Here is a 14,257-nt window from a genome sequence, read left to right as displayed (position 1 = left end):
ATTATAGGGTAGTTATGATAGGTAGTTTTATTTATTTATTTATTTATTTAAATAATGGTTTATGTTTATAGGTAGTTATGATAGGATAATATTTTTTTTTAATAAAAAAAATAATTTTTAATTGTGGGTAAATAATGTAATTTTTAAAAAATAGGAGGGTATTTTAGGAAAAGCAAAATTTATCGACGAAGAAGTGCTTTCTCTTTATATAGTACTATAGATAAAGCTAAAGCACTATTCTAATAAAAGACTTCAACGAATATGATTCAATGTATGCATTATTTTTACTTTATAGTGAAATATAGCAGAGCTTGCAACCATTATTTTATTCATTCACATCTTTTTTCAGAAAAAAAAAAATGGATATTATTGGAACAGTGCTCTCAGCTGCTCAAACTCTGCTTGCATCGCTGCAGTGTTCAGAGCTCCAAGAGATTCTTTCCATCTTTGGCTACAAATCCCAACTTGATGATCTCCGACGCACCGTTTCTGCTGTCAATGCTGTGCTTCTTGATGCAGAGGCCAAGCAGGAGCTCTCCCATGAAGCACAACATCGGCTCGAGGAGCTCAAGGAAGCCGTCTTTGAAGCTGATGATCTGTTGGACGAGTTTGTTACCCTTGCTGAGCAGAAGCAACTCTTGGAGACTGGTGGTACTTTCTCTAAAAAGGTGCGTTATTTGTTTTCTGATAACCAGCTAGGTGTTGCTTACAGAATGTCTAGAGGGGTTAAGAAAATCAGGAAGAAACTGGATGCCATTGCTTATAACACTCAGTTTAGCTTAAAGCATGATCCCGAGCCTATCCGGAGGAGAAGGCCCGAGACCTGTTCTTATGTGGATGCAGGTGATATCATTGGAAGGAAGGATGACTTGGAGAAGATTGTTGGTATGATGCTCGATTCTAATGTGCAACGCGATGTATCTTTTCTCACGGTTGTGGGAATTGGAGGGTTGGGCAAAACAGCTCTTGCTCAACTTGTGTATAACGATCCAAGGGTTACAAGTGCATTTTCATTGAGGTTGTGGACTTGTGTCTCTGATCAAGATCAGAAGCAATTAGATGTAAAAGATATTCTTTGTAAGATTTTGGCTTCAGCTACTGATAAGCCTCATAAGGACTTCACCATGGATCAGGTGCAAAAACAGCTACGTGATCAACTAGCAGGCAAAAAATACTTGCTTGTTCTAGACGATGTATGGTCTGAGAAGCGTGATCAGTGGCTTGACCTGGAAAGATTCTTAATCGGAGGTCAAAAAGGAAGCTGGATTTTGGTAACAACACGTTCACTAGTGACAGCAAGAATTATAGGAGATGGTCTAACATATGAGCTCCAAGGGTTGTCAGAGGAGAATTCTTGGTGTTTGTTTGAAAGGATGGCTTTTGGATTGCAATCGTCTAACCCTCCTGACGACTTGGTCAAGATCGGGCAAGATATTGTAAAACGATGTGCTCGAGTTCCTCTTGCTATAAGAGTAATAGGAAGTCTCTTATATGGTCAAGACAAGACTCTATGGCTATCACTTGCGCAAAATCCATTAGCCAACCTCGGAGAGAGCCAGAATGACATCATGCCTATATTGAAGCTGAGTTATCATAATCTCGAGTCTCCACTGAAAAGTTGTTTAAGCTATTGTGCGTTGTTTCCTAAGGATAATCCGATAAGAAAGGATATGCTGATAAGCCTTTGGATGGCACAAGGCTATATTGTCCCGTTAGATGGTCGAAGCATAGAAGATGTTGCTGAGGAATATTTTTCAATTTTGTTGCAACGATGTTTCTTTCAAGACGTAAAAATATATTTATATTTTGGTACTACGGTTTTTAAGATACACGATCTCATGCATGATGTTGCTCAAATGGTAACCAAACAGGAGATTTGTGCAACGGATAACTTAGAAGGCAACTTGAATAATAAAGTTCGCCATCTGTCTGTTAACACAAACAAAGATGCAAGATGTTCATTAGACAAGTCCCATATTCGAACGTATCTCTCTGTTGGCTATCTCTCTGTGTGCTACCAGCATCAAGATGTTAAGGCATTAATGGCTAATTGCATTCGCCTTAGGGCATTGGATTTGTCTAGAAGCAGTATCAAGACATTGCCAAAATCAATAGGCGATCTGTTGCATTTGAGGTATTTAGATCTCTCGCATAACCCTGGACTAGAAGAGCTTCCGAAGTCGATTACAAAATTATGTAATCTACAAACCTTAAACTTAAATAAATGCTATGAATTGAAAGAGCTGCCAGAAGAGTTGAGCAGGCTGGTGAAGCTTAGGACCTTGTTTACGAGAGATTGCTCCAAGTTAACTCGTTTTCCCAAGGGAATGGGTAAGTTGAAAAACCTTCATATGCTAAGCAATTTTATAGTGGGTGGTGAAGGGAGTGATTCAACTACGAAGCAATGGTTTGATGGACTGGAAGATCTTAAGGCTATGAACAACCTCAAAGGTCGTCTTGAAATCCAATTTAAGTGGCCTACAAATGCCGTTAAGGTAGACGACAACAGAAGTGGACAATATCTAAGTAGGAAGGAACATCTCAAGCGTGTTAACTTTCTTTTTTGTCATCAGGAGGTAGATGGAGGTGTGGATACTGAGGAAGCAACAAGATTTATGGAAGAGCTGCAACCACATTCGAATCTCGAGCGATTAGAAATATGGGGGTACCGTGGTGTGAGAATGCCTAGATGGATAACCCATATTACAAAGCTTGTCCGTATTGATCTTGTGGATTGCAAGGAGTTGGAGTTCATGCCGCTGTGTCTGGGAAACTTGTGGCATCTCAAAGTCCTCTGGCTTGCGAAGTTGCCCAAGTTAGAGTACATAGAGATTAATCCATCAGGTTTCAGATCAGAATGTGCTCAAGGAGTATCAATCTTCCCCTCCTTAAAAGTCCTTAGTTTGGAGAATTTGCCGAAGTTGAAAGCATTGGGAGATGATCTTCATCTCCTTGATGATAACAAAAACATGCAATTATGTCTCTCTGAACTGACAAGTATTCCGCTGTGTCTCAAGGTGAATGATTTACAGTTATGCAATTTCATTAAAAGACTTAAAGTATTACAAACAAAGAGGGATGAAAAAATAGTTGAGGTTCCTCCGTCATTGTTTGGTCTTGAAAATTCGAGTAAAAGTAATAGTATTCCAATTCCCACGTTAAAGGAAGTGACAATAGACAATGTGATGTGGTTGAAATCTCTTCCCATGGTGGCTTTTCAGAGTGTTGAAAGTTTATCATTTGCAAATGTTGGGGGGGAGTTGGAAAGCTTTGAAGAATTAGAGGAGGTGTTTCGCAACTGCTCGTCTTCTCTGCAAAACTTGGCAATTTATAGGTGTGAAAGACTAAGGAGTGTTTGTGGAGGATTAGAGCATCTCACTGCCTTAAAGGAGTTATCGATAGGCGGCAATTGTCCCAATGTGAGGCTATCAGAAGAGACAGAGGATTGCAGGCCATGGCGATCCCTTCATCACTCCCTCCGGAAGTTGGAATTTAGGGATCTCCCACAGCTAGTGAGTCTGCCAGATTGGATGCAATCCTTGGCTGCCCTCGAAACCCTTCAAATTTGGGATTGCAAAAGACTCGAATCAATACCGGATTGGATGCCCAAACTCACCTCTCTGAACCGACTTGAGTTCATTAATTGTTCAAAAAGCCTGAAGAGTAGATGCCAAAAAGATCCCCCCGGGGAGGATTGGTCTTACATTAAACACATCCCCAGCATCAACTCTTATGACTTGTAATCGCAGCAGGTACTATTTCTTAAACAATACAGTTGATATTTTCTAGCATTCTCCTTTTTCTAGATGGGTCGGTCACTCGGTCTTATGCTGATTTGTTATAAGTTTTCTCAATTTGGAGTTGCTCTGTTATTAGTTTGCCAAAACTGATTTACCTGTTAGGTCCTTTCAATTCCTAACAGTAATTCTGCTTTAAATGGTTATATATTTGTTACATATTTCAAGAAAATCAAGGATGGAATTATACAATTGATACTCCATCATAATAAACCTAGTCAACAATTATAGTTTATGCTCTATTAAATGCTGTATTAGAATCAAGCTCTCCATTTCAATTTTACTGATACATTTTAGTTAGTACTCCGTACTAGTGTACTACTATGTTATTATACATCTTTGTCCAGATTAAATGCCGTTCAAACTACACTAATGATAAAATGTTAATGGAAAATCAGACAGAGAGAGGTACTTATTATAATGCACGTTCCGTTATATGTAGGATGTTCACTAGTATTGTACATTGTGCAGGTACTTAAGGGGTTTAGAAATTCGCTGGTACATGGGCAACAAGGCTGGTTTGATGGAGTATCAGAATATCAATATACACATTGTGTTCTTTTCCTAAGTTTAAGATATGTATATTCCGTGTTATGTTAAATAATTATTTACAAACTTGTTATTGGATTCCTAATATATTACGTGATTGGAACTCTTGTTGTAATATATATTGATTGATGAAATTTACTCAAACCACGAGGTTTTTCATTATTAAAAGAACAACTGTATATCTAAAATCCAGCATACAAGCAGCAAGCTAAATGTTCCAACTAAACATACTGCTATATATTTTATTGCTTTATTATAGACCTTGTGTTTTGTGGCATAATTTGCGGCTTGTTTCATATTTTCTTGTTACAGTCGTGAGTCATTGTAATGATTTGTAATGATTATGGTTAAAACTTACAACCTCGTAGAATGTTTAACCATTTATAGTCAAAATCTTAAGCCTAACTCATTTGGATCCCAATTTTCTTTTGTTTAATGTGAAACCATCAAAGCGATTTAATTTTATGTAATGGGAAGAGAGGACTTATGAAACACGATGTGTTTGTTCTTCATTACAGATTCAATTTATGAGATTAGTTTATATGTCTGAGATTTATGTGTTACGAACTCAGATCAAATTAAGTAAAGCCTAATAAAAGTGTAAGTACTGGTTAATTGGTCTGGACCGTAACCAAACCAGACCAAACCGCATTTTAGCGGTTTGGTTTGGTTTACGGTTTGGAAAAATACGGTTTGGTTTCGATTTTTTGGGAAATACGGTTTGCGGTTTGGTTTGGTTTTTCAAAAATTATAAACCAAACCGTAAACCAGTAAACCGCATTTTAATATTTATATAATATTTATAAAATTAAAATAGTTATTATATATTTTAAAAAAGAAAAAAAAATAATAAAAAAACATGAAAAATCATTAGAAGACGGTCAGTAATTCTGTATACTACTATACTCCAAGATCAGTTTAGCTCCGGCAATCATTGATATTGCATAATGTAGCCCCTAATGTTGTCAAGTTGCTGCCAATTATTAAAAACTAAAATGTAGTATGAATTTTTTTTTTTTTGGACAAATGTATTATGCTTTTTTCCACTGTTAATTTGTTATGTATTATTTTTTATTATGTGTTTTTGTGTTAGCACTTGATTAGTTGGTTGTTATTTTATTAAAACTTTGTATTATAATATAATCCGATTATAAATTTATTAATATTTGACAATTTTTAGGAAAAAATGTCGTCTCATCATAAACCGCAAACCAAACCGCACCAAACCGCATTATTACGGTTTGGTTTGGTTTGGTTTCAATATTAATATGGTTTGGTTTGGTTTGGAAAATTGACCAAACCGCATTTTGCGGTTTGGTTTGGTTTATACTCAAACCGCACCAAATCAGACCATGTTCACCCCTAGTTTTAATTATGCAGGTGTTCAAACATGTTTATGTGGGTGTTTTATTTATTAACTAGTTTGAGGTCCGGGCGATGCCCGGGTAATTTTATTGTATATAAAAAACTATAGTAAATTGTTTTAAAAAATAACTTTAATAAAATCTATTGATGGTTTTATAATTTTTTAAAAAATCATTTTTTTAAAAAATTTATTAAACATTAACAAAATTCATTATTGTATTAATTTTTGTTTTATCTGTTAAATGAATGAGGAAACGAAAGAATGAGGGTTTTAAAAATTAGAATTTATGAACATTAATTTTTTGTGAGGAAAAATTGATGATTAGTTTTAATATGACATGAATCACATGACCCCACAACATTTATCAATTCATGACAACATATGGCAAAAATGATGACACGTGGCATGATTACAATTCTTGCATTGGGTTTTAATATATATATATAGATAGATGTTTTATAATTACGAATTAACAATACTGTAAGATTGTTCATAAATTATGTTTGAACATTTTAATAATACTCCCTCCGTTCCCTAATGTTTGTTACGTTTGGAATTATGCGCGGTTATTAAGAAATTGTGTAAAGTAGAGGCATATTGGAATATTTCAATGATTGAAAGTACAATTTTATTGAAAAAAACAATGTTGTGCATGAGGGGTGAAGAAAGTAGAGGAGAGATGAGAGAGAAAGTAATAACGAGTATTGAAAATCCATTAACATATTATAAAAGATACATTTGCGCATGAAAAGTGGACAATTGAGTATTTAAATTGTAAAGCAAGGGTAATTTTGTCTAAAATCAATGACTTAAAAAAGAAATATCCTAAATGTAAAGAATAAAAAGGAACACCCTAAATGGAAACGTAAAAAACAAATGGAAATGGAGGGAATAGTATTGTACAGTTATGCTCCATGTATTTTTTGTGAGAAATTCTTAACGAGTAACTAAGGTCTTCTTTCCCCCTCAAAAAAAAAAAAAAAAAAAAAAAAAAAGGTCTTCTTTACTCCACCTTACAAAAATATTTATATTCTGTGATCAATCAAATAAAAATAGATTCAAATTAATAAAAATTAAGTTCCGTTTATTAAAAACAATAAAGAATAAAAATAATAGAAAATTAATAAAATTAATTCCAGTTCAATAAAAATAAGTTAAATTTGACAAAAATAATTTATACTCCGTATTTATTAAAAATAATTTCATTTCAAAAGAAGTGAAAGGGACTTAAACCTCCATATACATATACGCACCCATGTGTGCCGGCTATGTCTACTTTTGTTTTTAATGCTTCATCTTCCCTTACCTTATGAACAGTGCCCACACGTGATACTTCACACAATTAGGGTCTGTTCTCATAGACTGAACTCAGCTGAACTGAACTAAACTGAGCTGAGCTGAACTGAACTGAAATGAAATGAATATTTTATAAAAGAAGGAAATTAGGAGCTAAACTAAACTAAAAATAAACGTATCAGAAGAGACCCTTAGTCGGTTACACACTCGTCTCTTTGTTCTGTAAGCATTAGTTGATGTACAAGTGTACAACCTTTTTTTCATGTTCAATAACGTAAGCAAATTATTAGGGCCTATTTTGATTTACTGAATTGAGCTGAACATTTTATGAGAGAAGGAAATTAAAAACAGAACATAAATGAATTGAACTGAACCGAACTGAAAATAAGCTGAAGAGAACAGGCCCTTAGTCAACGTCGGAAAAGAAAGTCAAGGTTTTTGGTTTTCAAATTTTTTACTAAGGGGGTTTTTTCTCGTAAAATGATGATTTTATAAGTTTTGTTACTGTTATTACAAGTTTCCTAATTACGTATAAAGGCCGATCATTTTTAAAGTAATTTTTTTTTTTTTTTTTTTGACAAAAGAGCTATCAAATAAAAGGAACAACAACCAAAAAACAACTGTCAAACCAAAAAAACTAAAACAGAAAATACAACAACTGACGACGTCGGGCACAACCAGCCAACCAATGAGCAGGATTGACCCACAAACGAGGAACCTTTTGAACCTGGCAAACTAAAAAAAACTGAACCAAAGCCCGCAACTCCTGAATGAGCCACCAAGCAGAGATTTCCATTGAACCAGAAGGAGGAAGAAGAGCAAGGAGGGCAGCACAATCTATATAAATAAGTGGATATGTTGATCTCGAGAATATAGCGAAAACTACTAATCTGTATATTTTATATTAAATCATTGCAAAAACTATAAAATGGGGATAGTATTCACAGTACATAATCATAATCATAATCATGGGGTTAGAGTTTCCTTACTAGGAGATCATGGTACTTTGTATTTACAAAAATATACTTCCTCCGTTCTTTTTTACTTGATCCGCTTTGACTTTTATACTATTCACCACCGCTCCTTTGACCATCTTTTGTGAATGATATGTAAGAAAAAATATACTTATATGATATCTTTTTTAATTCGTCTCAATAAGTACTATCGTAATATACAACTTTTATGATTTTTACTTATGAAGAATTAAAGTTATTGATCGCTAAAGATTTGCATTGACAAGCGTGATAAAAGAAACAGGACAAGTAAAAAAGAACAGAGGAAGTAGCATTTAAGAAACTTATTTACGGTTTTGCATTGGAATGAAAATTATTTACGAAAATACAGTCCACATAGGCTTGGAGATACATTTGGGGTAATTTTTTTCTGTAGAGACAAACCGCTACCTTAAGTAGCGGTTATAGTCTAAAACTGCTACTTGAGGTACAAGTTTTACTCTGGAAAAAAAAAAAAAGTTATAGTCTAAAACCGCTACTGAGGTACATGTTTTACACTTGACCTCTTAAAAGGGGCATTATTGTTTAACCAGCTAGGCTAATAGCTAATTATGCTTTAATGTTGCACACTAAATAACATTATACAATAAATAATTGAAAATATGTACTACATACACACTATTAAATGCTTTTAAAATTTCTATTCAAAAAAAAAAAAATGCTTTTAAAATTTGACAGTTGCACAACGATTAAAAAGTAATTTCCTAGGACTAACGTCCGAGTTACTCACTAGTTTCCATTGAAATGAAGCTGAAATGCAACTGAAATGCAACTGAAATGCAGACTAAATTCAAAAGGTATACTTTCCTGATTTCCACTTTTCTCCTCTGCTCTACTCATAATATTCATTCAACTCTTTCTCTCTCAATCTCTCTGCTGTCTGCTCCATTGAAGTGTACTCCAAGTTTCCATTGAAGCATACTCGAGTTTCTCTCCTCCATTAAAGCTGAGGTATGATGTATATTCTTCTTTATAATCATCAATAATTTGATAATATAAGGTTTAATTACAAATTTTTTTTTATTTAATTGTTCTTAGCTATTTTTTCAATTGAACTATTTTTTCAATCTCCATTATCACACCTTCTTGAATTATATCATTCTATTGATTAAACATTAGTACTTTGCTATAAATAAGAACATTTGTCGCCATTGATTTCTCAGAATGTGCAATCAATTATTTTAATTTTTTTTTTTCCGTTCAGTGCAACTTAATTTGTAATTTATTCTCGTTCATTCATGAAAGATTCTTAATTGTTGTATTTTGTGTGGTGCTATTGTGATTGTAAGCTCGGTTTCTTGTTTCAGTTCATATGTGCAGGTCAAATTTTGATCAGAAAAAGTTTAAGAACGAGTATTTTTCATCAAATGCTTTGTTTTTAATACTTAATTAATGTTGTTTAAAGATTTCATGGATTAGGGTTTGTAGCCCTTTTTGGAATTTAATCAGGGGCTTTGCTTTGATCTATATGGCATTGAATAATTTGCTAGAAAACTGTTGGTGGTGAATTATTTGTTAGACCTCTATTTTAGTGAACCTTTGGGCATTTATTATATGGGACAATCTTTTAGAGACGGGGAATACGTGGTTAATCTTTGCCCGTTTCCCAGAAATTGTTCTAGTGATAGCCCCACTAGACCAGTGAAACAAAAAGAAAAAAAAAATACAAATTTGTGGAGCAACTGAATTATTGCTTTAGATGAAAAATGACTGGTCCAGCATGAAAAATTGATCTTACATTATTTCAATAAACCACTGCCTTATCTCCTTTTGCTACAAGATTTCAACTATATGGCACAATGTTTGCTATAATTTTTCTTTTGAGTGGAATATAGCAGAGCTTGCAAGTTAGTATCTTATTTAGACACATCTTTTTTCAGTTTAAAAAAATGGATATTATTGGAACAGTGCTATCAGCTGCTCAAACTCTGCTTGCATCGCTGCAGTGTTCAGAGCTCCAAGAGATCCTTTCAATCTTTGGCTACAAATCCCAGCTTGATGATCTCCGACGCACTGTTTCTGCTGTCAATGCTGTGCTTCTTGATGCAGAGGCCAAGCAGGAGCTCTCCCATGAAGCACAGCATCGGCTCGAGGAGCTCAAGGATGCCGTCTTTGAAGCAGATGATCTGTTGGACGAGTTTGTTACCCTTGCTGAGCAGAAGCAACTCTTGGAGGCTGGTGGTAGTCTCTCTAAAAAGGTGTCTCGTTTCTTTTCTGATAACCCGCTAGGTATTGCTTATAAAATGTCTCGAGGGGTTAAGAAAATCAAGAAGAAACTGGATTCTATTGCTTACAACACTCAATTTAGCTTTAAGCATGATCCCGAGCCTATTCAGAGGAGAAAGCTCGAGACCTGTTCTTATGTGGATGCAGGTGATATCATTGGAAGACAGGATGACTTAGAGAAGATTATTGGTATGATGCTCGATTCTAATTTGCAACGCGATGTATCTTTTCTCACGATTGTGGGAATAGGGGGGTTGGGCAAAACAGCCCTTGCTCAACTTGTGCATAATGATCCAAGGGTTACAAGTGCATTCCCGTTGAGGTTGTGGACTTGTGTTTCTGATCAAGATCAGAAGCAACTTGATGTAAAAGAAATTATTTGTAAGATTTTGGCTTCTGGACAATCACATGAGCACTCCACCTTGGATCAGGTACAGAAACAGCTACGCGATCGACTAGCAGGCAAAAAATACTTGCTTGTTTTAGATGATGTGTGGTCTGAGAAGTGTGTCCAGTGGCGTGACCTGGAAAGATTTTTAATCGGAGGTCAAAGAGGAAGCTGGATATTGGTAACAACACGTTCACTAGCGACAGCAAAAATTATAGGAGATGGTCTAACATATGAGCTCCAAGGCTTGTCAGAGGAGAATTCTTGGTGTTTGTTTGAAAGGATGGCTTTTGGATTACAATCGTCTAACCCTGCTGACGACTTGGTCAATATAGGGCAAGAGATTGTTAAAGGATGTTCTCGAGTCCCCCTTGCTATAAGGGTTGTGGGAAGTCTCTTATATGGTCAAGACAAGAGTAAGTGGCTATCACTTGCGCAAATTGGACTAGCCAACCTCAGAGATAGCCAGAATGACATCATGCCTATATTGAAGCTGAGTTATCATAATCTCGAGTCTCCCCTAAAAAGTTGTTTCAGCTATTGTGCGTTATTTCCTAAGGATTATTGGATAGCAAAGGAGATGCTAATAAGCCTTTGGATGGCACAAGGCTATATCGTCCCTTTAGATGAAGGTCAAAGCATTGAAGATGCTGCTGAGGAATATTTTTCAATTTTGTTGCAAAGATGTTTCTTTCAAGACGTATTAAGAGATGTGAAGAATGGTGATATTGTGAGTTTTAAGATACACGATCTCATGCACGATGTTGCTCAAATAGTAACCAAACAGGAGATTCGTGCAACACATAACTTTTGCAGTAACTTGGATAATAAAGTTCGCCATCTGTCTGTGACCAGAAACAAAGTTGAAAGATGTTCATTAAACAAGTCCCATATTCGAACGTTTCTTTTTGTTGGCCAAAGGAGACAAGTTGTTGAAATGGAACAGTTCCGGGCAGAGGCATTATTGGCTAATTGCTTTTGCCTCAGGGCATTGGATTTGAGTCATCTAAGTTTCAAAACATTGCCAGAATCAATAGGTGAATTGTTGCATTTGAGGTATTTAGATCTCTCGTGGAACAGCAGACTAGAAGTGCTTCCGAAGTCAATTACAAAATTAGGTAATCTACAAACCTTAAACTTATGTCGTTGCCGTCAGTTGAAAGAGCTGCCAAAAGATTTGAGCAGGCTGGTGAAGCTTAGGACCTTGCTTACATCTGATTGTCGCAAGATGACTTGTTTTCCCATGGGGATGGGCAAGTTGAATTGCCTTCACAGGCTGAGTGATTTTATAGTGGGTGATGAAGGGAGTTACTCAAGTACAAAGCACTGGCTTGATGGACTGGAAGATCTTAAGGCTATGAACAACCTCAACGGTCACCTTGATATCCAGTTTAAGTGGCCTAAAACTGTTGTTAAGGTAGATGAGAGCAGAACAGGAGGACATTATCTAAAGAATAAGGGACACCTCAAGAGCCTTAAGTTTCTTTTTTGTCATCAGGAGGTAGATGGAGATGTGGATACTGAGGAAGCAACAAGATTTATGGAACAGCTGCAACCACATTCGAATCTGAAGCGGTTAGACGTATCAAGGTACCGTGGTGTGAGAATGCCTGGTTGGGCAACCCTTCTCCCAAATCTTGTACGTATTCATCTCGAGGTTTGCAAGGAGTTGGAGTACCTGCCATGTCTTGGAAGATTGCGACATCTCAAATCCCTCTGGCTTAATAGTTTGCCTAAGTTGGAGTACATAGAAATTAGTCCATCAGTTTTCAGTTCCACGCCTGGGTCAGAATGTGCTCAAAGAGTATCAATCTTCCCCTCCTTGGAAATCCTTAGGTTGTTGAAATTGCCGAAGTTGAAAGGATGGAGAGGTAATCTTCATCTCCTTGAAGATAGCAAAAACATACAATTATGTGTCTTCGGTTTGACAATAATTGATTGCCCAGAGTTGACATGTATTCCATTGTGTCCCAAGGTTGAATATCTATTCCTAAGAAACTTCAATAAAAGACTGAAAATATTACAAGCAAAAAGGGATGAAAAAATAGGAGAAGTTCCTCCCTCATCGGTATTCTCTTGTGATCCTGAAAATTCGAGTAAAACTAGTACTATTCTCATTCCTAAAATAAAGAGCGTGGTTATAGACAATGTGGTGTGGTTAAATTGTCTGCCAATGGTGGCTTTCCGGAGCCTTGAAAGCTTATCATTTGAAGGTATTTGGTGTGAGGTAGAGAGCTTGGAAGAAGTAGAGGAGGTGTTTCGCAGCTATTTGTCTTCTTTGCAAACCTTGAAATTTGAAAGATGTGACAAACTAAGGAGTGTTTGTGGAGCATTAGAGCATCTCACTGCCTTAAAGAAGTTAGTGATACGGAACTGTCCAAATGTGAGGCTTTCAGAAGAGACAGAGGATGGCAGGCCATGGCGATCCCTTCATCACTCCCTCCTCGATTTGAGATTTGAGGGTCTACCACAGCTAGTGAGTCTGCCTGATTGGATGCAATCCTTAGCAGCCCTTGAATACCTGCGTATTTGTGATTGCATGAGACTCGAATCAATACCGAATTGGATGCCCAAACTCACCTCTCTGAAACAACTTCAGCTCTCTGAATGTTCAGAAAGCCTGAAGAGTAGATGTCGAAAAGAACCCCCCGGGGAGGATTGGTCCTACATTAAACACATCCCCATTGTTATAATTCGATAGGATCGTTCTACTTATTTCCGCTGCTTCTCTATTATCATCGTTATTCTATAACCAGGTACGCCAACAAGTAAATCAAGGATTTAATGCTACAACTGAAACTCTGTCATACTTTCTGATAAATTTGGTTTGCCAATTTCTGCAGTTAATAAAATAGCTGATTGGAATCAAATTCTTGATTTTCAGTTATACTATTACTTTTTTAATTATTAGGTCTTTGACCAGATTGTCACTGTAGTAGGATGTTCACTATTACTTTGTATTGTGCACTTTGCAGATAGCTACAGAAATTCAGAAATTTTAAGTGGAAACTGTTGAGGAAGAAAGAGTTGTTGATAAACAAGTGCAGCTACAATACAAGGGCAACAAAGCTAGTTTCAAGGAGAATGTTCACATTGTATACTTCTCCTAAATTTGACCAACTTGTTAGTTTCCTAATATACTCTGTAATTAGAACTACTGCTGTGTCACAAACTCACAATAGTTATTGTTACTTATGTAGTCAATATAACCTGTTTTGTTTTAATTTTTTTTTTTTTTTTTTTTTTTGACAAAATGTTTTGTTTTAATTGTTATATCATAGTTTACTTGTATGTTTCTATACTATTGTTGTGCTATGTTATTTTCCTACATTAAATGTTACTAATTATAAACGATATTTTTTTTGTTTTTTGACAAATATAAACGATATTAATCCACATAGTATTATGGGACTACTGGCAGTCTGGTAGCTTTAAAAACTTATCTAGAGTTTGACTCATGAGATAAGTGGTGATCGGAAGATAAGAGGTCTTCAGTTCGCAGCTTGAAAATGCATAGAGTTGTAAATTACAGAACCATTTCTAGTATGCAGTCATTCTCTTAAGCTATACTATTTCCTGCTCTGTCTTTTTTATTTTAATTTTTTCTACTGAGATGGAGTTT

General features: G+C 35.7%; 2 protein-coding genes across 3 annotated transcripts; both read left to right on the top strand.

The window, feature by feature from the left end:
- The first annotated feature begins 336 nt into the window (after positions 1-336).
- On the top strand, positions 337-4,449 carry LOC145631791 (putative disease resistance protein RGA1). Its single transcript, XM_081683967.1, has 2 exons — positions 337-3,752; positions 4,269-4,449. The coding sequence occupies exon 1, from the start codon at positions 360-362 to the stop codon at positions 3,741-3,743; it is 3,384 nt and encodes a 1,127-aa protein (XP_081540093.1). The 5' UTR covers positions 337-359; the 3' UTR covers positions 3,744-3,752; positions 4,269-4,449.
- A 4,375-nt stretch (positions 4,450-8,824) lies between these two features.
- LOC145631790 (putative disease resistance protein RGA1) lies at positions 8,825-14,209 on the top strand. 2 transcript variants are annotated; one of them, XM_081683966.1, is made up of 3 exons: positions 8,825-8,972; positions 9,902-13,391; positions 13,611-14,209. In XM_081683966.1, the coding sequence occupies exon 2, from the start codon at positions 9,911-9,913 to the stop codon at positions 13,334-13,336; it is 3,426 nt and encodes a 1,141-aa protein (XP_081540092.1). In that variant the 5' UTR covers positions 8,825-8,972; positions 9,902-9,910; the 3' UTR covers positions 13,337-13,391; positions 13,611-14,209. The 2 variants fall into 2 exon arrangements, with proteins under 2 accessions (XP_081540092.1, XP_081540091.1); XM_081683965.1 differs by lacking the exon at positions 8,825-8,972 and having other exon boundaries at positions 9,786-13,391.
- Positions 14,210-14,257: the final 48 nt, after the last annotated feature.

This window comes from Chenopodium album, chromosome 5 (genome assembly GCF_948465745.1).
Source record: "Chenopodium album chromosome 5, dcCheAlbu1.1, whole genome shotgun sequence".
In the NCBI taxonomy this organism is placed as follows: domain Eukaryota; kingdom Viridiplantae; phylum Streptophyta; class Magnoliopsida; order Caryophyllales; family Amaranthaceae; genus Chenopodium; species Chenopodium album.
The sequence above is the reverse complement of the archived record's forward strand: the minus strand, read 5'-3'. Positions and strand labels throughout refer to the sequence as shown.

Coding starts and splice junctions, on each gene's coding strand:
- LOC145631791 (XM_081683967.1), top strand. CDS start 360: ATGGATATTATTGGAACAGTGCTCTCAGCTGCTCAAACTCTGCTTGCA.
- LOC145631790 (XM_081683966.1), top strand. CDS start 9,911: ATGGATATTATTGGAACAGTGCTATCAGCTGCTCAAACTCTGCTTGCA.